Raw genomic sequence first — 26,840 nt, forward strand, 5'->3', positions numbered from 1 at the left:
TCTTGTTAGATGAAAAGTAAAACAGGCAAAAAGAAGACACAAAAACCCCTTTTCAGCTCGCAATCATAACCAATCAAATATAAAAGGACACTTTGTTTTCATCTACAGGTCTTTAAGAACCTTATAGACGTGCTTTTAAAAGTAGCTAGCTAGCACAGAGACTTCTTGTAAGGATTAAATGTCTGTGAGAAGGTTCTGCTCTCAGTAAAACACTCATCTCTTTCCCAGATATTATTTAAGTGTATACATATGAATCCTGTGTTGAGTAAATCTATAACAACCTTTATAGACACCAAGTAAGGTATTTCATTCATCATGTTACATGGATGTGATCCTGTGTAGATCTGTGGCAACAGTACTGACTTTCTTTGTGGTTTGACACATGCACAGTTTATACTACATTGTCAGCAGTTGATGAAGGTGATTGTTACGGGTGTGCATGAAGCCAGGTGGTGATACTGTAAATGTAAGAGGTGTGGGGGGTTCTTGCCAACTGTCATAGGATAATCAGAAAATAATAGAATGATATATCATTTATTGTCCTTCATGGGGGAAATTTGGATTGCATCAATTGAGGATCAGTACTATATAAAAACTGAATCCTATTACACATATAGTTGGTACAGTTTGAGGCTCCACATGCTAGTGTTATGTAAAGAGAACACCCCATAGACCAGGTACCTGCACAGTGTAAACACCAAATCTCAAACATGGCAAAATGTGACACATAAATAACTGCCATGTTGGTAATGCTGTCACAAGAATCTCCAGTTAGACACCACATTGTTTGTAGCCTTGGCCGATTTAGAAAAAAAAAAATAACTAAGAGATTTTATTTAGGAAGGACTCAAGACCTTAGAAAGAGCATCAATTAAAAAAAAAGATGTTTTCATTTACATTTAATCCAAAAATGACAGGTCTAAATTATTTATAATTTTCTCAGTAATGGGTGAAAAAGCCTTTATTGCCATTACAGCAATCACACTACTTATAATAGCTGAGCAGGTTTATGAGTGTTTCCACTAGTATTTTGATGATTTACGGTATCTTTGGTGATGAGCTCCAAGTCAGATTCATTGTGTTATTCCAAAACATTAGTATTACTTCCGGTTAGAAGAAAGATGTTGGTCAAACTAAAAAATGTAAACCTCTATCTGCAAGGGATATGAATGATTGTGGTCTTGGCGATACATGCTTGCTTGTCTGACTATACCAAAGCAATAACTGGGAACATGACATCCAATTTGGGAGGCTCAGGTGCTCATTCTAGGGGAGCGAGCTCCTTGGATTTTGATTCATTTACAGACCAATCACTTCACATGTTTACCAAATGATGCCAAAAATCAGACCAATCCTTGTGGATACTTACGTTCTTTTGGTCAGTGATGGTAATACTGATTATTTCATTTAATTAAACCTTTCTCTCAAGTTAAAAATATAGAATATATCTATTCAACCATTATCTATACTATCTTAATTCTGATTGGTTTACTGGAGGCAAAGGAGCCTATACCAGCAGTAGAAGTGAGAGACGTTCTGTATTTCATAAGGAATTAGACTCAATACCGTTAAGCAAGTTTAATTTGTTACTTTAAAGGTGTGCTTGGTTTGTCTAGGAAGTGGGAAGAAAGATTCAGGAATGATGTCACACCGGAGTTGAGCGAGTTGTAGTTGCAAGTCTGACAACCAGTAGGACTGGCTGATCATTGTGATGTTAACGACTTTTAGCAATACAAACTGATAATATAGGTCCTATAATGTACCATGTGGCTGTTCAAGATGATCTGTGCCATTGGTTGTAATGAGATATAATCATAAGTGCTAATAAATAGCATGCACCTGCAGGTTTTACTATGCTTTGCATGTGCTCCAGCTAAATTGGATGCTGTCAGAATTGCAACTCCATAGGTTGTTCTTGTCCCTTGTCGCGTCGACAATGAGAATGCCCTATAATAGTTCATAGATATGAGGAGACATCACTAACCACCAGAGTTACCATGAAGCCCAGTTTAAAATAACAGCTTAATTTACTCTTTACAGTATTGCCACAAGATTACTTTTACAATCGCAGGAAACATTTTAAATATACAAATGCCATATTTAAGTTTCAGAGGTTCAGACTGACATGTACAGTACTGTTCCTCTTGCCACTGAATTAAATCAACCATTGTTCATATTAGTTCCTCCTGAGTAGTTTGCCTCATAAAAATATACACAGCAACAAAAATTGTGTATAGAATATTTTTGTGTCATATATTAAACTACAGTTCAATGATAAGCTTTCCTTCATCATCACTGCTGCTGGTGTCTTCTGTATCGTCTTGGAAGCTCAGCACTGGCCTCACTCCACTAGGCAGACAGTCTGCTGGTTGGTAGTCATGAAGAGGGCCAATCATGAAAATAGACTGGTATTTGTTGCTAATGTCTGGTCTGCCAGAGTTACAGCTCTGATTGATGAAGTCATTTGGTGTGTCTGCAGTCTTTTGCTTTTCATCAGGTTCCAGAAATGAAAAGGGCTGAGATGGAGATATAGAAATCTGGTTGTCTTGCAGCCTTTGGATGTCTGTGGTCATCTCACCAGAACTTCTGTGCACTTTGGGAACTTGGCTTAAGTACGTAGAGGACAATGTTTTGAAATCTGGTAAGACGCTATGTTTTTTGTTGCTATCTACAGTAAAAACATCACAACAGCCTTCAGCTGTCCTGTAGATACCTGTGCTGTTATAGCCTTGCTGAGCTGCTAAACTGATGGAGCTTTTTGTTTGATCTCGACTTGTAAATGACTGAAGGCTTGGCTCAGTGCAAAAAAAAATACTTTGTGTTTCTGATAAAGGAACTGGCGCTGGGACATGTTGGCTCATATTTGCTTCACATGAGACCTGCATTTGCTGGTTGAACATGATGTTGCTGCTGTCCCAGTTCTTCTGTGGTGGATAGAGATGTTTGATTTCAATAGGTGAACAGTCTAAAAAGCTGGTATGAATGCTGTTGGTGGACAGGTCAGGGTTATGTGAGGTGTTCAGGCTTGGATGGAGGTTGGGTGGAGGGCACTCAGACATTCCTGAGTTTGTCTGGGAAACAGGCTGTAAATCCTGTTCAGACAAACAGGAGATTTTAAAAGATTCCAGATGTAACTTTGTTTCTTCTCCCTGGAATAAAAGAATAGAAAGAAATTAACCACAAACAATTAAATAATACTATCAGTTGCCCATGTTGCATCTCTTTCACTTTTCCTCTTTATTTGTACAACAAGTGCCTGGTGTGCTGGAGAAGTGTTCAAAAGAGTCCAATCTTACATCATAGAAACATTTAAGAGCAACAGATTTCCATTCAAATACCAATTTGTTACCCTTAACAAGTTCCCAGGGATTACAAATGATGTAGAGCTTTTTAAAAAATGGTTTAAATCATGAAAAATCAACTTTTTGAGCTTTTAATTATGTTAAAAGCTCAAAAATAAGTCTGCATTAATTATTCCCTCTTTAAAATCATGCTCAAAATGGTATTTTGTTTAGTCTTAAAAGTAGACGGGGTGTCTGCCTCACAGACCAAAACTGGGAGTTGGTTCCACAGGAGAGGAGCCTGATAGCTAAAGGATCTGCCTCCCATTCTACTTTTAGAGACTCTAGGAACCACCAGCAGACCTGCAGTCTGAGAGCGAAGTGCTCTGTTAGGAACATACGGGGTAATCAGAGCTCTGATATATGATGGAGCTTGATTATTAAGGGCTTTATACGTTAGAAGGAGAATTTTAAATTCTATTCTTGATTTAACAGGAAGCCAATGAAGGGAAGCTAAAATAGGAGAAACATGATCCCTCTTGTTGATTTTCATCAGAACTCTTGCTGCAGCATTTTGGATCAGCTGAAGTCTTTGAACTGCATTTTGTGGACTTCCTGATAGTAAAGAATTACAATAGTCCAGCCTTGAAGTAACAAATGCATGGACTAGTTTTTCAGCATCACTCCTGGACAGAATGTTTCTAATTTTGTCAATATTACGGAGGTGAAAAAAAGGAAACCCTGGAAATCTGTTTAATATGGGATTTAAATGACATGTCATTGTCAAAAAATAACACCAAGATTTTTACTTTATTACCAGAGGCCAATTTAATGCTATGCAGATCAAGTGACTGATTAACAAGTTTATTTTTTGAGTAAAGGGTTGTGAGGAAAATACTGTTAATTATTCATAATAAATGCCATATTTCAGTACAAGGTCCAAAGTATGAAGCTAAAAATGTGTCGGTTTATACTCATTTTCAGCAAAAACAATTGAATCTAGGATCGTTTTAAAGGCTAAATTAAGGTTATCACATTCAATGTCAACATGAATGTTAAAATCCCCCACTATAATAACCTTGTCAGTGTTTAACACTAAATCAGATAAGAAGTCTAAGAAATTATCTAAAAACTGAGACTAAGGGCCTGGTGGACGATACAAAACAACAAACAGAAGAGGTTTTATTGCTTTGCAGTTTGGATGAGGGAAACTGAGGGTTAAATGGTGAAAATAACTGTAGTTATTAATTGGCCTGGGACTAATTGATAAATCAGACTGAAAGATTGTTGCTACTCCTACTTCAAGTTGAGTAGTATTCTTTTTTATGAGATTTTTATGATTTGCTCCTTTTACATCCGTTTTTAATCTGTTTAGTTTTGGCTGTGGGAAAGACACTGGAGTAATGGGTGGGTAACAGCACAGAAGCTGTATGCTAAAGCGGGCATGCTTTGCTTGAATGTAAGGCAATATACACACTGGCTGACTGGTTTACAAGGCTCTCATTGGCTTGGCTCCTACGTGTTTATGCACGTTTCTTCAGATAATTAAAAGCTTTTATGCCTTATGATCAAATTACATTTAGTATTTCTCTGCACCTCATATTTGAAATAAATGGGATACAAAAATTGAAAGCCTTCAGCTCTATGTTAAGAAACTGACACCATAAATGCTTCAAACAGTGCCTGTGTTTTAAATCTTGATTTGTTAATATATGTTTTAAATTTGATATTGTCGCTGTAACAATACCCCCTGCATTTTATTCCTAAATTTCTTGGCTAGGCTAGTAAGAAAACAACATTTGTAAATGAGGTCTTGACCTGTAGTTGCTGTATCAACCCTCCAGACCACTCAGATCTTCTGTTTCTGGGCTACTCTGCATACCCAGAACCAGAACCAAACACGGAGAAGCAGCATTCAGCTTCTATGCTCCACAAAATCTGGAACAAACTTCCAGAAAACTACAAATCATCTGAAACATTGAGGTCCTTTAAATCAAGACTGAAAACCCACCTGTTTAGAGTTGCTTTTGGCCCATAATAACTGGACCATTGACCAACATATATTGATGATACAATTTAATGTTTGTTACTGGTCTCATAACCAGTGACCGTTTTGTTTTGTTTATGATGTTTTTATGTTTTTCGTGAAAGCACTTTGACCTGCCTTGCTGCTAAAATGTAGGATGCTGTTGCCATAAACAGCCCAGAGCCTGCTAACCCAGAGCCTGCTAACCCAGAGCCTGCTAACCCAGAGCCTGCTAACCCAGAGACAGTGGACCTGTCATCTACAATACGGCCTTTCCTCTGCATGTGAACCAAATATTATTAAAATGATTATTTTTAAAACTGTCCAACAGTATTTTTATTAATAATTCAACTGAAGACACACTGCTCTTTAAGCATCTATTTTTTTCATAAAGTTTTTATACAATCTGAAAAATTTTGATATCCAGACTTTTGCTGGTTTAATTGTTGTCAGTTACTTTTCTGTTATTGATATAATGAATTACTTGATGCTTTAAAGTGGCATAAATCAATTGGCCCCTGTGTGTGGTTCGGCAATTAAGCTGTTTACTAAAGCATCATCTTGTGTAATTCATTTTACTACTTTCTACACTGTTTTGACACATGGGCAGGATTATATAGCTATTGTGCTGCAACACTTTCATAAAAAGAAAAAAATCACAAACATCAGCGATGTATCATCCTCGCAATGTGCTCCCACACCATGTTTAAAAAACAGTATTCAAAATATGTGAATGATTTATGGGAAATTTGGGTAGAGTTGAAACTTTAATTAAAACAATAAAATACTCAGAAAGAATTCCAGCCTGGAATCAGTCATCGTACAAATGTGTTTTTCTCATTTCAGTGTACATTTGTTTGAACAACTATAATAACAAAAATAGCTCATGGTTTAATTTAAGAGGTATAGAGGGGCATAGAATATTTACATATCCTATGTTACTTTCATTTCTACAATATAATTAGATTAATTTAAAATGGATCTGGAGGAAACTAGTTTTAGGATTTCATGCCCCCCCAAAGTGGATGTTAAGCACTCTGATTTCACTGCCATGAAAAATGGACCTCTCTGCGAATGCACCATAGTCATTTGATCCAAAGTAAGTTTTTTAAATGTATTTAAAGGGAGTCACTGTCATGATTCTGCAGTACATTGTGTCGGGTGTGCTTGTGTTCTTTCTCGAGAAGATTCAGGCAGAGCCGGACCGGCCATTAGGCGGCTCCTGGCGAAGAACCAGGGTCTCCTCCCTGGGAAAAGGGATTTCTGGGTTTTTCTCCTGGAGCTTTTACCCCGCTACACAATTTCAGATAAGCAGAAGGCAATGAATGGATAAATGGCTGAAAAGACATGAAATTCCAGAAAGTTAAATGTGAAGGAACCCAGTTACCAGATCAAGACACCGTGTGGTATTTGCCATGCCAAAAACTATGGAAAGTGTGTGCCCAGACACCCATCCTGGATAGTCATATGTCTGACTATGAGGCAAGTCTGCACTGAAACACAGGAACAGCAACCCCAAGGCTAAAGAGGCACAGAGAGAGATAATGGGCACCAGTCACCCCCACCCACCCCACCCCACCCCACCCAGCACCACAGCTACATCCTACCAGTCCTCACCCTGGCAACAAGTCTTCTAGCAACAAGACTGACCAGCACTAAACTGGAGAGCTTCATCACTCCCAGAATTCCCAACCTGCCGATAACACATCTGCATTCTGTAGCGGCCTGAACTCAGAGGGGCCGAGTGAGGGAGGAAACAATGCTATCACGCCTGGTGACTGTGCCCCCAGAAGGCCAAGAGGAGGCATAGGGTGCCTTGCTATTAAGACATATCATAAGTGAGTTAAACCCTGTATTAATTAGTTGTTAGAGCTGTGCTATGGATGTAAACCTGACTGAAAAGTTCTAAGAGGTTGTTTTTTGTTCTTTCAAAAAGGAGTAATTGTGTTAATAAACTTTTCAATTACTTTTGCCAAAAATGTAAGCTCAGATATGGGTCTGCAAGTTTTTATTATTGAGGCATCCAGATTCTCTCTCTAACAGAGGTTCACTCACCACAGTTTGAAGGCCCTGTGGAAAATGATCTGATTGAAGAGAAGTATTTACTCCTGGTAATATTTTAAGGGTAACGCAGTTAATAATTTCTTTTTAGAAACTGTGCCGAGGAAGAAAGCATTTTATTTTTATGCTCCTCAGCTCTGGAACTCATGCAAAAAACAGAAATAAAGAGACGCGGTTGGGTTCTTTATATACCGACTGAAGAAAGCAGTTTTCCTATAAAAGGTCAAAGATTGCTTCATCATTTCAATCCAAGCTTTAGCATTTTATGTATTTAAATTTGTATATTAATGTTTTCATCTTTTCATGTATCACGTTTGTAGTATTCTAATAATGTATCCTATCTCTGTTGTTTGTTTTCCGGTACTGTAGAAAAGAACTTGCCATGCCTTGTAATCTAGTGATGGGGCATTTCTGATCAAGCAATATGCTATAACTATAATGTTAAATTGTTGAACACTTTCTATTGATGTAAAACACACTCCATCTAAACACACAATCACGACAGAGTTGTCTGATCTTTTCTTCTGTGTAGGCTTCTGCCTTGTCCCATGATTTTTCTCACATTCTTAGATGTAATGCTGGAGTTGGAGCTGAGATGGTTAGGTCAGCTAAAACAAGGGGAAGTCAGATGAGACATTTATCACACAGATAGAATCCTGAAGAGCTCATGTTTTTGGCCACAGAGCTGTACTGTTGCAAGCCATGAACAGGTTCCAACGAGATATACATCTTTAATAACATCTAAGGAAATAAATTTTGGTTGGGGAGATCATAGTTTGGCTCAGTTAACAAACTGCTCTTTAAAGTTTGGTTTAAGGTATCTTAAAATACAACTGAACAATTCTAAATAACAAGGGATACATAAATTTTGACTAGATTTCTTAAAAAGTGTGTAGATTTGTGTTTGATTCAGGCCCTGAAATGAAAAAGGTAGTTAACATCCAACACATAAGCAGTGATTTTTCATCTTACCTTTGGCTTGGCCTTGTTTGGTACAGCCACATGTGTGCAGTAAGACTCTGGTCCACCGTTTGTCTTGATTCCCTTGTTCTGCTCCTCCCCTGTCAGCACGTCACCAGCCTGCTCCTCCAAGCGCTGGTGCTTTGTCTCTGGCTCCCCTTGGTTCTGCAGCGCTCTCCAATCTGTGCTCTTTGGATGCACATGTGTTTCTCTATGTTCCTGTGAGCACCGATCCTTCTGTACTGCCTCCGTCATCCCTTAGGCAACAAAAACAGATACCAAACCATTTTTATTTGAGTTTTCCAGGTTGACTGGTTTCAGGCTTGCAGGTTTTGGTCAGATTTAACAACACTATGGATCCTGTGTCAGCTCAAACAGTCACATTTGTTTACTGTGACCTTTTCAGGTTTTTGGGGGTTATATTTGGACCACAGCTGGAAAACATTTGTGTCCCGGTGTTTCGTTGGAAAATTCGTTGGAAAATTGTCTTCCATCTATTGTTTAAAGACAGTTTGCTCCAAAGTTTGGGAGCCATAGGAGAAAAAGCTGATCTCCTTTACATTTCCCCCTGGTTTTTGGGACAACTAAAAGCAGCTGGTCAGCTGATCTGATGTTCCATAAAGGAAGATAAGGCTGGAGTAGATCTGAGAGGTAAAGACCATTCAAGTAATTATACGCTAAAATGAACTCTGTGACTTACAAGGAGCCAATGAAGCAGGGCAGGTGAGATGTGTTCATGTCTCTTTGTGCCAGTCAGACAGGCAGCAACGTTTTAAACAAGCTGAAGACATGACGCCAGCATAAAGTGCATCATTGTAGTCGAGATGAGTTGAGCTACAGGCATATATTTTTGCCAAACCATGCCTTGACAAGGCTTGCTTAAATTTTGCCACTTGCCTTAACCAAAAAAAACTTTTTTGCAAAACAGAGCTGATCTGTTTATTAAATTTAATAGCTGAGTCCATAAGTACTCCCATATTTGTAACATTCTGTCTGATGTACGGCTTGAAGGAACCAAATTTAATACTGTTAGACCTAAATAAAATAATACTAATAATGATACATGTAGATTCCAGTGAAATTCTTCCTATGTATCTAACCCATCCCTGGCAGTCTGTGGGATTCCAGAACCTTACGGCCTCTCCGGGAGGCAAGAGCCCTGCTCTCTAACCTCGGGCTCCCGCTGACTACAATGAAGGTTACTCTGACCCCTGCGGTATCAAAGCTCTGATCCAGTTCCGCTTTGCCGCAAACCCCCACTCACACAGCTGCCAGGGAAACAGTGGCCAGCTGCGACTCCGGCTGCGTATGGCCGCTTGTGAGAACAGACGTTCACGTGGCCCTTTCTGTAGCTATCTCTCACAAGTGATTCAAAAACAGCTATGGTTTTGGTTTTCTAGGGCAAAACTTGCTGTCCATATGTACAAATATCCTATTTCATCCTCCATCAGCCACTCTGTTTCCTCCTGTTTCTGTGTTTCTGTGGTGGGAGGACTTTAAATGGAAATTCACTGGAACTTTCTTCTGGAGCTTGATCTAGGGATCGCTGCGGCGTCCCGTTAAACTTCCTTCTTGCAGAATTTTTTGTAGCGCCTCCCGGCCTCCCGGCCTCACAACTGCACGTGGCTATAGTGAGTGGACACATTGATCTGAATTATTTGTGTCCCTTGCAGTGCTGGAACCGTATCTGCTCCATATTCAGCGTGAGCCCAGCGGAACCACTAGGCCACCACGGCCCTCTCTGTTTTGCTTTCACTGAAGCTCAAAAGATTTAGTGACACCCAAGCTTTGATGTGTTGAAGGCAATGTAATGGTTTGGATGAAGCAAGGACTTTTAGGCATTAGTGGTATGTAGATCTGGCAGTCATATGCATAGCAATGAAAGAATAGGCCATGGTATTTAAATAAAGACCCTAATGGGACCAGGAATAAAGAAACCAGAAGAGGATCAGGAATTAAAACCCGAGGAACCACAGAAGGAAGGGCAGAGGCAGACTAACTTTTGGGTACCAACACTGATCTTCCAATCACTCAAACAGGAACTAAACCAATCCAGCGCTGCACCTTTAATCCCAATCCAGTGCTCCAGATGAGAGGTAAGAATGATTTATTCCACTGTATCAAACACTACCATAGAATCCAAAAGAACAAGATTCACAGTTTCCAGAGTTGTTTGCTAAATGGATGTAATTTAAAACGCTTACCAGTGCGGTTTCCATCCTATGTGAATATTTAAACCAGACTGCAATATCTTCCTAATGCCATTAGTGCACAGAACAGCATTCAGTTGGGAAAAAAATATTTTCTCCAGGATTTTTTAAATGAACAGGTGTTTCAAAATTGATCCAAAATTTAAGCAGACTGATGAGTCATGGGCATTTTTCTTTCTTTCTCTTTGTTATCAAAGGATTGACAATTGCATATTTAAAAACATCACAGACCACACTGGAAGAAATACTGTTATCTATAATAACAAGAATTGTTATCCCTCCATCTCTTTTTAAAGAGATTTGATCCATTTATGGTCCATGTGTTTTTATTGTGCAGTACATGTTTTTGTTTCTGTTCTTACTGTGGTGTAATGTGCCATATAGGTATTTGATGTTTATTCTTTTTATTTTTATGGAAGCAATTTTATTTAGTTTTATCTTTTTTAGCACATGAAGTCCAAGACAAATGTTCCCTGTGGGGACAATAAAGTATAATATGCAGACCAGCTGCAATAATTTATTTTTATTTATTTGATTGTATTTATGTCATTCTTTATGTCAGTAAGTATATATGATGGCAGAGTAATATATAGAAGTCCTGAAAACCTTTTAGTAGAAGCTGCAGTAGCTCTACTTTTACTACTACTTTTTTTTCCCACATAGAATGCATTGCTTAAGCTTGCATGAACAAAAAGAATGTTTAGTTGCAGCTCATACTGTGCTTGCTTTGATAAAAGGTCAGTGAGCTGAGAATATGAAATCAAATACACTAAATAAACTCATGAACACATTTTCAAGGCATTCTGTGTTACTTTCACTGCCCAATACCACAGAAAAATGCTTTGAGTCGGTTATGGCAAATCAAGTGAGGTTCAGAAAAACTTAACATTACAACCTATTCAGACTGTTTGCCTGTTGCCCTGGTTGTTATTTTACTCCTGATATTATCTGTAATAAAACTCATTTTCTGTGAGCCAATTGAAGGACCAGAAAGCTTAGTGGCCCCAGGGACACAGCAGCATTCCACTGTCTTTTAATTACAGTCAAGTTAGTGAGCAAAGCTCCTTTTGATTGTTTCTGTCTGGAGTCAGAATTCCTGACAAGCATTTTATTGTTTGAGCAAATACTAAACAAATATCAGTATTACAGTTATTTGGATTCAGAAGCGTTAAGTAAGGTTTAGGGTTTAGAGTCCCTTCTGTAAACTCATTGGGATGTGCTGCCATCTTGTGTTTGAATGAGGTCTGCCTAAAGTCTCCACAGTTTGAAATTGATATGCTTGTGCTATTCAAATGTAAAAATGTACAATGCTGTCTGTGTACTCCAAGACATTTGTTTCACAAGAACTAGACAAAACAATGGTGGAGATTTCAGTAAACTCAGACTAAGTCAGATACCCCATGATGGAAAGGAACGTGTGTCCTGATGCAACTCAATACTCCAGGTAGATAAACACAAAAAAGAAATTGAAGGTTGTTTCTGGGAAGAAGAAAAAATCTCCTTGGAGAAGTGCTCTGGCAGTTAGAAATGAAAAAAGGTTGAAAAGTTGAAAAGCTAAACACAAGTGACAAAGGAACAGACTCCAGGTTCACTATGACATCTATAAAAAGAGACTTTACAGATATAACTCACAGTTGAAAAATGTGAGGAAATCTTTCTTCTCTGATCTCATCAGCAAAAACATTATTAATGCTCGTGTCTTATTTGCCACAGTTGACAGGTTAACAAATCCTCCTGTGTCCGTGGCTTCTGAACTCCACTCCACCAGGGCCTGCAAGGAATTTGCTAACTTCTTTACTGAGAAAATTCAAAAGATTACAGGATCAGTTTGTACATCCATACCAAGTAATAAACACGTCCCTTCTGTCAGGAGTTTTCCCACAGTCACTAAAAACAGCAATTATAAAACCACTGCTGAAAAAGAACAATTTAGACAAACTACTACTCCAGAACTACAGGCCCAACTCAAACCTCCCCTTTATCAGTAAGATTATTGAAAAAGCTGTAATTTAACAATTAAACACCTTCTTAACAACGACCAGCCGCTTTGATGTTTTCCAGTCAGGTTTCCGCGCTCACCACAGTACAGAGACCGCCCTTATCAAGGTGTTTAATGACATCCATATAAATACAGACTGTGGAAGAACCACCGTGCTGGTTCTATTGGACCTCAGTGCAGCATTTGATACTGTTGATCACTCCATCCTGTTAGAACATCTGGAGAACTGGGTCGGCCTCTCTGGTACAGTACTCAACTGGTTGAAAGGAAGGCAACTATTTTATGTCAGTAGGCAACTTTACATCACACACCCTATTCAATATCTACATGCTCCCTCTAGCTTAGATCATAGCAAAAAAACAACAGTTACCATAACTAAGCAGATGAGACACAGCTCTACATCACCATGTCACCAGGTGACTATAAACCAGTTCAAGCACTGAGGAAATGCTTAGAAGAAATCAATGCATGGATGTGCCAACATTTTCAAACTTTAGCAAAAACAAAACTGAAATAATAAGTTTTGGACCAATGGATGATGCTTTAGCTGCTTCTGCTAGTAACCACTGTTCAGGCCCGAAATCTGGGTGTAGTGATGGATTCAGACCTGACAAAGTCAGCCTTCTATCACCTGAAGAACATTTGCAGGATTAAAGTACTAATGTCTCAGCAGCATTGTGAAAAACTAATCCATATGTTTATCTCTAGTTTAGTTGATTATTGCAATGACGTTTTCACAGGTCTGCCTAAAAAAGTTGATCAGACAGCTGCAGTTGATCCAGACCAGAACGTTGCTGCCTGCGTCCTCACAAAGACTAAGAAAGTAGGTTCCCTGTTCCCCTTTGTTGAAACATTTCCTCTCTTCTCCAAGAAACTTCCTCAGTCTATAGAGTCACAGGTAAACTCTGCGTCATAACCACTGCCTTTGCAAAGTGGATCAACAAGTTTAACGGTGACAATCCAAAGCCTGTTGTTCACATGCAAAAGAGGACCAACAGAATCCCAACCAATTGTTGGTGCTCTGATGTGATTGGGAGCAGCCAGCAGAGGTATCATGAGGGAAGCGGCGTACACCGGCATCTCAACGAGAACGAGCAGCAATGGGGACGTGGCAGATCTAGACTGGGTGGAGGCAGAAGAGTAAACCCCAGTAGCAGGAGCAGCGAGGCCGTAGTGGGCCATGGTGAGGCGCACCTGAACCAGGACCTATCACTTACGCTGCTATGCATATTGGCTGGATGGAGGGAGTCCCATCCAAGGCAGGGACAAGGGCAGGATGGAGAAGAGGCTCAGGGGAGACGCTGGCCCCACTGGCCAACCATTGCTCACCCCTGCAATATCAAACCTGTTTCATATTTCTACTTTAACTAGGTGCCATTGTTGGACTCATTCATTTTCTGTTACTTAAAATAACATGAACCACCATATACCCTGCGTCTTACTTAATGACCATAGGAGATAGGAACCAGCCCCAGCCCACCCCCACTTCCCCTGCATGGAGAAGCAAGTAAAGGCAATAAATGGATGGATTGATTTATGGATTCCTGCATTGCATATCCTTACTAACACATAATTATCAGATGCTTAACATGATTAAAAGGTAATATATACCTGCAGTGGAGCTCTGAAGGTCTGTATTGTCTCTGGGTCTTTCCATGTCAACAGAAGCAGCCTTTAAGGTAAACTGAGCCAGAGGTTTTTCTGAATGCTCTCTCCTGATGACATTCTGTATGTCAGAGGAACAAACTACCACTGAAGAAGAGGAATTGTTCGACGGATCCACTCTGTTCAGTTGCATGTTTGCATGTTTGACTGAACTCTGGTTCAAACATTTTGTAGGTTCCACTTGATGGCTGTGAAAGACAAATGCTTGTGTGCTGGGCTGGCTGAGAACTTTTACATCATTAATGGAAATTGGAAGGACTGTTCCAATAATGTCTAAACTGTTGGCCTGTTTGAGGGACTCTACACACTCTGTCCTTCTGACTTTGCACGCCACAGCTCCACCATGACTTTTCAGTTCACCTGCATTACACGAGACTCCTGGGGGTTTAGGTTTTTGTTGGCTTTTATCCACAACTTCACCGTTTGTGTTGTTCAGATTTGCTGAACTGGAAGAAGGAGATGTCTCATAGATTTTCTGTTGACCAAAAGGCGTTTGTTGTACCATTCCAATTTGGCTAACCCTCCTGTTGGATAAAAATTCCTCCTCAACAGAAAGGTTTGGAGAGACAACTTGTTTTGTTTCTGACGTGTGGCTCACTCCTGACTTTACTCCTCTGAAGGAGGTAGAGGTTGACATAATACTGCCTGCAGAATTTCGAGAGTGTGTGACCGTGATAAAATGGCCATCATTTTGTAGGTGTTGGGATGATGTCTGAGGATGGATATATTTGGTTAATGATCCGCTTTTAGAAGCATCGCCTTGTTCATTTTTTTCGTTCACCAGCTGTACAGACTGTGGAGATTTTACTCTCTCTGGGTTAAGTCTCATTAAAGACTCCTTTCTGTCCCCCTCCTTTTGATTTCTTGGTTCTTCATGTATTCTTTTGACATTGCTCATTTTCATTGAGCCAAAATTTTGAGTCTTACTCTGGATAGATTCTGATGCCATAACTTCAATTTCACTCATCTGTGACAGACTAGAACCTGACTGACACTCAATTTGGGGTGCAATGAGAGCCATCTGCTCATCGGATATGATTTGAAGACAGATCTGGAGGTCAGCTGTGTGAACATGAAAAACATTTTGAACTTGCTGGTCCAATGGCACCATACAACCACGTACAATTGGGGTGCTAGAGCCAACCTTTGCTTTGTTTCCGGGGTTTGCTAGGACTGATGCAGCTAAAATTTGCTTATGTCCCGGGGGAGGGTTGGAGCTGTGGTAAGACAGATGATGTGGAAGACCTGTGATGGTGGCAGTAGATGTCTGATTATTTACTGTGGGCAAAGACAAGCTTGGAATGGCAGTTGCGAGAGGTCTGGGTATCTGTTTATGCATTGAGTCAGTTGCAGTTTTTGAACAATGCAATAAAGCACTGCATAATCCACTTGTATAATCTTGAAAGCAGCTTGTGGTTACTGTGGTTTCTGCAAACTGACTTTGCATGACGGATACACAAGACGGCAAACTACAGCTGTGTTGTGAAGTTTTAATTTGACACAGACTTGTGACTGTGCAAGAGAAGGCAAGGTGGTCTTGTGTTTGCATGGACGGTAAAGTGACAGGGTTTTGAAATGTGCTTTCACAAGGCACCACAGAGGTTTGGTTGGTAGGAGTGGATAACAAAGCAGGAGTTGGAGTAAAGTCCTTTGTTCCCTTTTTAATCACAACTTGTAGTACAGACGTAGGATGAGATTCATGGGCATTGGGTAACTTCAGCTGGTACTTGGGGAGGAAGCTGCTCTTGGCAGCAACAGGAACTGCAGTGGCTCCTGAAGTGCTAATCTGAGAAACATTTGCATTGAGTAAGCATGGAAAAATGAGGGCTCCTTTGAGTTCTGGAGAATTTGGGATTTCTTTAGGTTGGGCAGAAGTAAGCTCTGTATCCTGCAGAGGAGAACTCCCAGTGGCAGATGCAGGTTGCTGAGTTGTTGGGTTTGGGTCAGGCTCCATCTCCAGAAGGGAATTTTTTTTGTCTCCAGGTTTTTGTTTTTTCCTGTCAGATGGAACATGGGTTTCACAATTTTCTGTTGTGGAGTTAGAATGTTTTGGAACATTTCTTCTTCCTGTCTCTGTTTGGTTGAAAGACTCTGTTTGGTGGCCAGGCACCGATCTGGTGGCAGGTGATGGCAATCCTGACAGAGATAAATGTCTCCTGGGTGGAGCCTTAGTAGAAGTATTTGCTGAATGAAGGTGAGATCTTTGTACATTTAGCTCTACAGAAGAGACAGCGGAGAGATTAGCATGCAGATGGCCCGCTGTGGCATTGCTGGTTGAGAAGTTTATTGTTGAGCCTGATCTTGTTACTGTTTCTTTGTGAACCACTGAAGCCCTTTTCTGTTGATCCTGCACTGCCTCCTGAACCAGGTTGGTTGAATATTTCCTGCCTTTGAAAGCACTGGTATCACCACTTTTGTCAGGATCGTAGAGCTTTTTAAATGTTCCACCCCCATACATGTACCACTTGTTGTAAGCAAACTTCTGTGTTTTCTTCCTCCGGAACTTTCTGCTGCTTTGCTCTCCGATAATGTCACTGCCATCTACATCACAGCTGAGACTGCTGGTGGCCGCCTCCTCCACAGATGAAGTTGTGAGGAGGCTGTCTGTTGCGTGGTTGCAGTCTACGGCTGTCTGCCGAACCAGTGGGCGGTGAGCAGACGAGTGCTGGTTCACAGGCTTCTTCAATAAACCTGTTGGGTTGATCTGGCCAGAGCTTCCCCTCCGGATGTCTGTTACATAATCACTCTGATTGGATAAAGTTGGGCTGCTTCTCTCAGGCTGCATAAGGGTAACACTGAAAGGGAGTGAACTGCTGCGTGTTAGGGGGGCATGTTCCATGGCAGTGGAGCACTGAGTGGGTACAGAGTTGTACAACCCGTGCTTGCTGTGTCTTTGCAGCCTAGTATTTTGAGCCGGGTTGATCCTCATGTCAAAGTGGAAAGAGTCTTTGTAGGTGTATGGCATGGGAAGGTCAATGCTACCCTGCTTTGACAAAACAGTCTTTCTTGGCCTTACATTTTCAAGTTGTTTGTCTTCTACAACAGCTGTGTTCTCTGATATCAGCTTTGATATCCGTTCCTCTAGCATCTTTTGCTCCTGCACCCTTGCAGTATCTTTTTCTTCCCTTCCACCCTGGCCTTTTTCTGAAGATAAACGTGTGTTCTTGGTTTCTTCAAGAGACTCCTTGCTAGGATTAGAAAGGGAATCCACACTGTGCTCAGGTAAGAGACTGCTGGGACTTGGATAACGATCACTGCTCTCGCTGAAACCAGAGTCTGTACTCTCATAACTTTGCGATTTCCCTCTAGATACAGAACTCTCCCACTGTTTGGAGAATAGGGTGGCTTCTTGTCTCTGAAGTTGGAGAGGCCGACTGATTGTCAAAGACTGTTTTGTATTTTCCATTTTATGTTTATCCCCCTCCACTGTTAATTTTTCGCTCCCATTTGTTTCTGTAGTGGAAACTCCTGGGGTTGTTTTTCTCTGTTCACTGACAGAACTTTGCATCTGAACAGCCGGAATCGTGCTCTCAGCAGCGGTTGGTGTGGCGTGATGGTTTTCCTCACTGCCCAACTCTTCACATTGCTCATCCAGAGACAAACTGGAGGAACAAGTCTCTCTTGAGCTGTACATGCTGTCTTGGCTGCCCAGGCTGCTCTGCTCTGACTCAGAGGATTGGCGTGCATGTGCTTGTGTTCGCCTATGCTTGTAGAGGTTGCTCTGAGTCTTAAAAGACACTCCACAGGTGGTGCAGGGGTATGGTCGCTCTCCTGTGTGGCAGCGGAGGTGCTTCTCCAACACACTGGGTTTCATACAGTCCCGTCCACAGTGAGGACACAAATGTTTGCCAGCAGACTTGGGCTTGACTGCAGGAGCTGCAGCGGCACCATTTAGTCCCAGTTTAGGCTGCAGTCCGCCAGCGAGATGCAGAGTCAGGAAGGGAAGTGTCTCCTTGGAGTATAGCGGCGGCATGGCCAAATGGAGTGCACTTGCCATTCTGGTATCTAGTGGAGGTTGAGGGTAAGGTTGCATCGGCAAGGCGGGAACTGTTTGAATGTAAACAGCCGTTAGAGGTGCCTGGACGTCCAACCCTTTTTTCTCTGCCTGCGCTCCGACTGAGCTGATGTGCACTGGAACACTTGCAAGTCCCGGCTTTCCAGTCTCCATGGTAACGCTGCAGTTGTCGTCATGTACCAGTGTCGGGTCTCTAATTACCTGTAAAATAAGGATGTTTGTTTTAGTCTTTTTCATTGCCTTAGTTAATAAGGGCTGGAAATGTCATTTAAGTAGATTGTTTTAAGTCTTAAAGTAGAAAAAGCAACACTGCAACGTGTTAAAGCAGCTAATGGAGACACACAGCATATGTAATATCCTTCAGTGCAGATAGCAGGGCCACTTCATTTTACATTGAAGTAAAATGTTTGGAATACATTTTTTTGCCACTCAAGTCCACAATGCCACTGTACCCAAAACAAACACAAACCCACTTCTTAACAGCATCGCCATGGTAATAAGTAATAATAGCCATGTCTTCAGAGAAAAGTAGATGCATGTGAGCCTCTAAGAGCAGATGAGAAGGAATCCAAAGTGAGACAAGTTGAGCAGAGAACTGCAAGGGGTGATGTAAAAGAATCAGAAACTTTTGCAGTACATCACAAACCTTAATCCTCCCAAACAAACCATGTCTGCTAACAAATACTGCCTGCTCCAATTATACGACATGCACTTGACTCTCCCTGTAATGAGTGGTGGCTCTGTCTATAGACTGGTTGGTACATCTGTGAATTTTATTGCAAGTGTAAAATCTCCTACTTGACTACATGAGCAATACTAAGGTGCATGCAAGGTGAAGCAAATAACAGTTTTTTTTAGTGTGGAAGGTTCACAAATGCAGGTAAAGTTGGCATGGAGCACCATCTCTTGTTGACTGTGAAGCACGCCCACGTAGCATGCAGACCTTTGTGGTGTTGTGTACAGAGGGAAGTTTGCTTCTGATCACACTAAACAAAAAGCCCTGTGTACCCGCATTTCACGTTCTGACATTCACCGTACATAGATGTTGAGCTGAACTTACTTTCACTTCCTTATCCCCATGTAAATCACCTCATATTGTTTAACATGCTGTAGCTGAATAGAAGCCTAGCATTTAAACAGGTTTTTTGTTTGTATCTTTACAACATTTAGTCTATATCAAATTCTGAGAATATGTTTCCTTTGTGTGTATAATGAACTAAATGCTGTCCTAAAAAGTAGATTCAGATTATAGTATGAACACAAATTAGCAAATATTTGTCAAATGAAATTAAAGATGAACTATGGACATTACCAGTCACTTTTAGTCAGGTAAAAATCATCAAATTAAGAGGGGAAAAAAATCAAGAAACGATTTAGGAAAGTCTACCTACCTACAGCTTTAAGCAGGAATATAACAACATAACAGTCCCACTGAGAGTTGCAACTCAGAAGAGTACAGTTCAGAAGACAGTGCAGCACTCACCTGCTTGATGTACACCCTGATCAGTGACAGAGCCCTCCATGCAGCCTCGTTCTAGCTGTACCCGCTCGCTTCATGTTGCTCTCCAATATTACCTTCTCTCAGCTCTTTAACAAGAACCGTTTCTTGTGATGAGGAAGCGGAAGACATGCAAATGAGACACAGAAAGAGAGCGAGAGAGAGAAAGAGAGCGAGAGAGAGAGAGAGAGAGAGAGAGAGAGAGAGAGAGAGTAAGTGAGTAATAAAGAGACAGAAAGAAGATGCACGCTGTGAGGGGTAGAGCAGAAGAGGAGAGTGCTGGGTGGGTGTGTTGGCTGTCAAACAAAGACTTCTGGAGGATAAATTGAAAACAGAGATTACACAAAGAACAGAGAGTGAGGCTCATTTAAATAAAAGTGTTTAGCAGTGGAGTGAAAGCAAGTGTCCTCTGACAGAGGAAGTGCTGCAACAATGGACAAACTTACCTTCAGCGATTGACTTTACCATCAACAGTTTGAAGCGGTATCTGACTTCTATCTCCCTCACATGCTTACTCTCCCACCCACTGACTCCCACCCACACACCGAATCTCATACACCGACACAGACTGAAGAGTGCAGCGCAGCTCGTGTTGATGTGGCTGCACATGTGCTGTTCTCATCCTTTCAGGCAGAGAACAAATGGGTGAGCTAGAGCAGTCCACATCCAATCACAGCCCCTGTGGCGCCTTTAGCAGTTAACTTTACACATGCTTGTAGAGCAGGCTTTTGTTTAAATAAATTCATTTTTGACGCTGACATTTTTATCGGTATATCCGCTACTGATTAAATGAGTAAGGACAATCTTGGAGACAGAAAGCTAACTGTATTGATCAGCTGGAGGCAGGATAAGAAATATGTTTTTTTTTTTCAAGCAGCTTTACCTGAGCCTGTTATAAAATTTTATGAAATTAAAGTATAACAGTCAAGTTGAGTTTAAATATATACTGCTAATTTAATCCAAGTTCACAAGGTGACAGTGAAGACGCACATACCCAGACAAGAGGGGGGGGGGGGGGGTCATTGGGCAAAAGGTTGAGAGTTCATCATCACAGTGACACACAACCATGCATACATACAATCACTTTGCAAAGACCAGTGAATGCAGTCATGTTTTTGGACTGTGGGAGCATGCAGGGAGACCCAGAGAAAAAGCATGCATGCACGCACAGGCAGAATATGCAGACTCAAAGCAGAGAGTCCCAGGCTGGGATTTGAACCTAGGAACTTCTTGCTGCAAGGCTAAAGTGCTACCAGCTGCTCCACCATGCAGCCTAATTTGGAGCCAGAAAGCTTGAATACAATGCTCATATGCAGGTGATATTGATGGAGATAAACTACATCGCAGAATGACTATTTCCTGCAAATATGAGGTAACATTCACATTACACTGTTTCATTAAATGGGGGAGAGAGACATCTGGCACTGGAAAAAAACAAAAAAACCATTTCATGTTGGTGCAGTGAGGGCACAGGGTTAGTGTGTGCGACCCATATACCTGGGCCTCGGTGCTTGATACAGCCGTCTTGGGTTCAACTCCCCGCCCATGGACCTATGCCACAACATTTTTACTTTGCAAAGCACCTCCAGACGTACTCATGTTGAAAAAAAACAGAACTACCCAAGATATACAATTGCAGGGGTGGTACTCCTTCAATAAAGAGATGGTGAAACAGTGTGGGGTGCGATGTTGGTGCAGGGTACGCGACTCATGTACAAAGGCCTCAGTCTTCAACACAGCTGTCCCAGGTTCAACTTCCAGCCTGTGAACCTTCGCCACATATCTTCCTCCTCTCTCTGAACCCTGTTTCCTGTCAGTCCACTTTTAAATAAAGGCCACTAGTACCACAAAAAAACAGCAAAAAGAGTGTGAAATGATAGAATTACGACAGAAACCAATGCTCTGTCCTCTGGGAAGGTTTCCTGATCTACATAGATCTCTTAAGGAATGCTGTAAGACAACGCCAGGGCCCTCTGGAGAGGGGGGAGTTGAACCTGTGGTAGATATTTGCCAAGTTGAAGTTGAAGAATATCTGTGGGCATTTGCTAAAGTTACTGAAGTTCTGTCTTCACAGCACTGCGGCTTCCACCCACAGTCCAAAAACATGACTGTTGGGTTAGTTGGCCTCTCTAAATTCTCCTTAGGTGTGAGTGTGTGTGAGAATGGTTGTTTGTCCTGTTTGTCTCTGTGTTGCCCTGTGATAGACTGGCGACCCGTCCAGGGTGAACCCCGCCTCTCGCCTATTGACAGCTGGAGATGGGCACCAGCACCTTGTGACCCCAATAGGGATAAGCATGTTGGAAAATGGATGGATGGATGTCACCCACAGGGCATGGGGACTGGGTAAGAGTGAAAGCTCAAAAAAGGACATGGACTGAACCTAGGGCTCCGTCCGCATACCTTTTAATTATAGCTCCTGTTCCTTGACCTTTCATGGTGTCAACAATAAGAACTCTATGATGGGGAGGAACGAAGCTTCGGACTGCTGTGTAGATTACGACAGCCTTTAAGTTTGACATCATTACATGACGGAAACACACGTGGATGATGTGAGTCAAATCCAGGCCTACAGCCTTCCGAATATGAACTGCAAAGTACGCACTCTCTTCTCTCCAGACATTTTGGTTAATTTCCATGAGGTGGCCTGTGCTTATACCACATGTCACCCAAAGGATTGTGGGATTTCTTATAGCTCCTTTGCGACGGAAAGGAACATAGTGAGGTTCCTATGCTTAATTAGCTGCTAAAGGAAGCATACAGGCTCCTTTTCCTACCTCCTTCATTACTGACTGCACTGTTCGGACAGCACATATCAATGTGACCACTGACACACTTCCTCTTTGGCTAGAGTCCTTACACAATAGAGGTATTCAGATGGAGCCTAGGTGAATGAGACCATAGGAGGTGGTGGAGCAAATCTTAGACACTCTCCAGATAAAAAGGTAAAAGAGCAAATTGGCACCAACTGTAATGATCAGAGGAAGCGGACCCAGAATTCAGCCAGACCAGCAGAGGTTTCTTTAAAAAGAAGGATCTTTAATAACAGAAATCAAAAACAGAGATAAAATCCAAAAAGCCTGTTGCACCAAAACGGCAGAGAAACAAACAGTCCAGTTGGGCAGTCAGGGCAGGAACAGACAGAAACAGGATGGCTCAGATCTCTGGAGACAAGGGGTCAAAAATCCAAAAGCAAACCAATAAACAGAAACTTGCAGGAGGAGACTCGCCCATACTCAACAAGACAACCTGGCACTGAACAAAGGAGTGAAGCAGGAATAAATAAAGAACTGAGCAGGTGAACAGAGTAGAAACCAATTAGAGAAAACAGGTGGAACTAATCAAAGGAAGGGAAGTGAAGCTAAGAAGGACTGAACAGAACACAAGCATACAATGCAAACTAGAACTAATACTAGGATAAGAACCATGATAAAGTAAAGAATAGAGACCACTGAGACTAATGACAGGAAAAACTACAACCGTACACAAGCTATAAAAGAATCCAAACAAGACAGAAACCAAAAACTGAGGCAGGAGAGAGGCCTAACTGATTAAAAACCAAACCAAAACCCAGAATATGACACCAACTCACTATTTGGGTACTCACCCAGCCACACCTCCAGAATAGCTAGGAAGGATAAAGCTGATTTGGCTGAAATCTAAATCACTGAACACTATACTGCAGGTAAATAACTAGAAAACTATTGGAAGAATTGAATGCTGTTACAGATAAAGTTGCAACATGTCATCACTTATGAAAGAGAAAAGAAAATAGTTCCCATCTTTTAGTTTTGGTTAAAAATGTTGTTACATTCAAGCTGATTTCTGTTTTCTGTTTTGATTTTTTCCACTTTTGATCTAAATGTAATTTTCTGTTACATTTGGTGATTTTCCTCTCATGCAGTTCTCAGTAAATGAGTTTTGAGACTGTGTAAACAATAAAAGGGTGCCAACATGTTCTGAGGTGAAGCGTGAGCCTCATACAAATGACAGTAAAAGCACAGCTCTCAGAATGGTTGTTTTGCTAAAATATTTAGGATACAGGGATGTATTCATATTCCAGTAATTAACTTTTTATTATTTTGCTTGGTAAAAAATATTGACATGTTTCCTATAAGTTTTCACTGTGAAAAGATAGAACTGTGGACTACGGCGTGCTCCAGTGATTCTCTTGGTATTGTTGCTACTGAAAGTTCTTCTGCTTCAACTATTCTCAGATTCAGAAGGATTACATTTATATTCCACTCCCCCATTGAATAATAAATGAGATGTAACTTAAAATGTGTTATGTCTGACCCACAAGTGAAAATGATTTGGTGTTCTTTGTTATACTCGTGTTGAGAATTTGGAGCATCTATTTGAGGTTGTTTGTGGGTTTTGAAAAGACTGTCAATTCCACATGGATTCTGAAAGTGCTGTTTCTATCAATAAACTAAGGAAATAAAAATGACCTTTTTTTTAAATTTGTGCTGCTAGCAACACCAATTTACCGTTGGGTCAGTGATCTATTCACACCACCTGACTGGGTCCAGATTCAACTCAAATAATTCAAACATGTTTGTTTGACTGCGACTAGGGTCAGGTTGTGTCGGTTCAGCTCACACGCTTGCAGACTTCACCTCCTCTCACTCTAAGTGATTTTTGCTAACCCTCCCTGCTGACTGATTGCAACTGATCAAGACTTTCCCCGGCTGGGAACCGGGGGTCAAATTGGGCCGATAATCATGTGGTGTGTTTCCAGGTCAAGGGATCATTGTGACAAAGACTCTGAGCTTTACAGCAGAGGGGAGTGGTCCAAAGACAGACAGAACTACGGCCAAGACAAAGTTGGTTTGACCGGGGGGCCACAGACGAATTCAGCGGTGGACTGGACAGTTGTATGGATTTAGGGTCAAGTTCTAAACTGTGTTTTAAAAAACAAAGAGTGTTCCCTTCTATGTGGAGTATAGAGTATTATCCTCACCATAATATATTCATTTTCAGATTCTTATTAAAGCTTGTTTTCCACAGATTCAAATCAGGGAAGAAAAAAGGAGAAAGAATCCATCAGTAATGTGGTAACATCCAGACACCATAATCTCTCAAAGACATTGTTCATCGTGAGAGGCAGGATGGCGTGGAAGCTCCATCGATCAATTTCATTCTAACATGGCTTTAATAGATTTTGTTGATTTTTGAGCTTTTCAAGCAACTCTCTTTTCTTTCCAAAACAAAAAGAACATAACATTTTTCTATCCAATTGCCATAAAATTCAGTATAGCAATTGTAGTGAACATGCTACAACATAATTTGAATGTTTAAAATTGAGAGAAAATCATTGTTTTGTGTTTGTTCCCTGACAGAGTTTGCTTTATTACTGGTAACCTTCACATGAAGCCATTCCCAGATCTACGTTTGACTTCCAGAGCTAATGCAACACAGAAGAAATCCTTAAGATTAGTTGCTTTATAGTCTTTACCAAAGTTCATTTAAATTTCTCATATTGTTTAAACAGAAAAAACTTTGTCAATTTATCATTTTAAGTTAAGGATAGTGGTAAGTGGAACATTATTTCTTTGTGTGAAATCAACTGTAAAATCCTGAAAGAATATTTGCTAAAAGCAAACAAAATGTTTATCATCTATCATTCCACTGCTACAGACTTCACTTGGTCTCCAAGGCAACTGCAGGCTGATCCACACAGAGTATGCTTTGTGTTGACATGGCAACAGGACACCTCCTACCATGTTGTCTGCTTTCCTCACTAAGTCTTTGCAGGGAGGGGGCATGGCTTCAGGCATGTGTTCATTTTCACATGTTAAGTCATGGCATTTCATTTGTCTTGAAAGAATGTTTTAAGGAGCCTTATATGAAAACAACCACCCTGGGTCTAGTGTGCTGACTTATTGCTTTCTGGTCATGTTGGTTGAGTTGCTAGGATACAAGACTGAGTCAGCTTTTACCGCTGATAGTGAGCAACTAGAGACAAACAACATGTTTCTGTCTCAAGTCGTGGCCATGTTGTTACCAAAGTTCTACATTGTTTGAGAGATTTAGCTCTATGAAGTGTGACAAATCCTTCCATCTGTATGGTCACATGGTCAGTTGTTGTAGATAGTAAAATAAAGTGAGCTGATGAACTTAACAACACCATGTACAGCAGGTTTATTCCATTGAGAAGCCTTTCGTAGTGTTGTATTTTTACACATGGAGAGCTTACTAGTTTGTATGAGGATTGTCAAGATACTAATTTCTACACATGACAGAAGACCATCAGTTTTAACTAAAAGCAGAGGTGGGTAAATCCAGCATCAGAAAGTGAAAGCCCTGCCTAGTTTTCCTGCATCTTGTTCAATTAACCAGGTCATTTTCCTGCAACTTTGTCCCTCACCCTCCAGATTTGAATCACTCCTAGTGAGGCTAAACTACCTCACTAGGAGGCAGTCAAGCTCTGAAGAGCTCTGCCAAGAAGCTCCTTTTGAAGGCAGGTGAAGCAGCGATAACCTTGCCTGAAAAATGATTTCTTGCAGTATTTGTACGTTCACAAACATACGAGAATGTGTATCGCAGTGCCTTGACTAGCTTAGCTTCTTGTGGTTTCTCGTGATGTCTGCTGCTTACGTTTTAATTTGGTTGGCGGGCATGTGTCGCTTTGCTCAATCAGCTCAGAGAGTTCTTCTGAAATGCCCTCTGTTCCCCAAACAGATTCAAATGGAGCAATCCCATGTTGATAATTAGCAGAACTCAGAATTATTCAATTGCGGTCTATATAAAGTAGGATTGTGATACTTTGGTCTGAATTCCTCATTCAATTATACACCCACATGTTTTGGTGTGGTCTCTGTAAATCTAAATGAGGCACTTCACACCCTGCCTCTCTCCACGTCACAAAGCGTTTCACTCTACACTGGTCGGCCATTTTTGGAGTATGCTGGGAAAAGGTGTAATAAAAAACCAATGACTTATCCACTTGTAGCTCTGGTATCCTTCAGCTTAGACTACAACATTTCTCTGAGAAACAAAAATGGCAGATTTGTGTGACTGGTAAGCCAGAAGTCCATGACCTAATTTATCAGTTACACAGCAAATACTGTAACGTAATTGTTCAGAAAACTTGATAGAAAACAGAGAAAACTGAATAAAACATTA

General features: G+C 40.9%; 1 protein-coding gene across 2 annotated transcripts; it reads right to left on the reverse strand.

Moving 5' to 3' along the window:
• Nucleotides 1-1,992: 1,992 nt before the first annotated feature.
• On the reverse strand, nt 1,993-20,235 carry znf831 (zinc finger protein 831). 2 transcript variants are annotated; one of them, XM_036124575.1, is made up of 5 exons: nt 20,162-20,235; nt 19,701-19,822; nt 14,149-18,418; nt 8,341-8,585; nt 1,993-3,149 (listed from the first exon to the last, which is right to left on the reverse strand). In XM_036124575.1, the coding sequence occupies exons 3-5, from the start codon at nt 18,368-18,370 to the stop codon at nt 2,262-2,264; spliced, it is 5,355 nt and encodes a 1,784-aa protein (XP_035980468.1). In that variant the 5' UTR covers nt 18,371-18,418; nt 19,701-19,822; nt 20,162-20,235; the 3' UTR covers nt 1,993-2,261. The 2 variants fall into 2 exon arrangements, with proteins under 2 accessions (XP_035980468.1, XP_012728837.2); XM_012873383.3 differs by lacking the exon at nt 20,162-20,235 and having other exon boundaries at nt 19,701-19,881.
• Nucleotides 20,236-26,840: the final 6,605 nt, after the last annotated feature.

Source organism: Fundulus heteroclitus, chromosome 20 (genome assembly GCF_011125445.2).
Source record: "Fundulus heteroclitus isolate FHET01 chromosome 20, MU-UCD_Fhet_4.1, whole genome shotgun sequence".
Taxonomy (NCBI): domain Eukaryota; kingdom Metazoa; phylum Chordata; class Actinopteri; order Cyprinodontiformes; family Fundulidae; genus Fundulus; species Fundulus heteroclitus.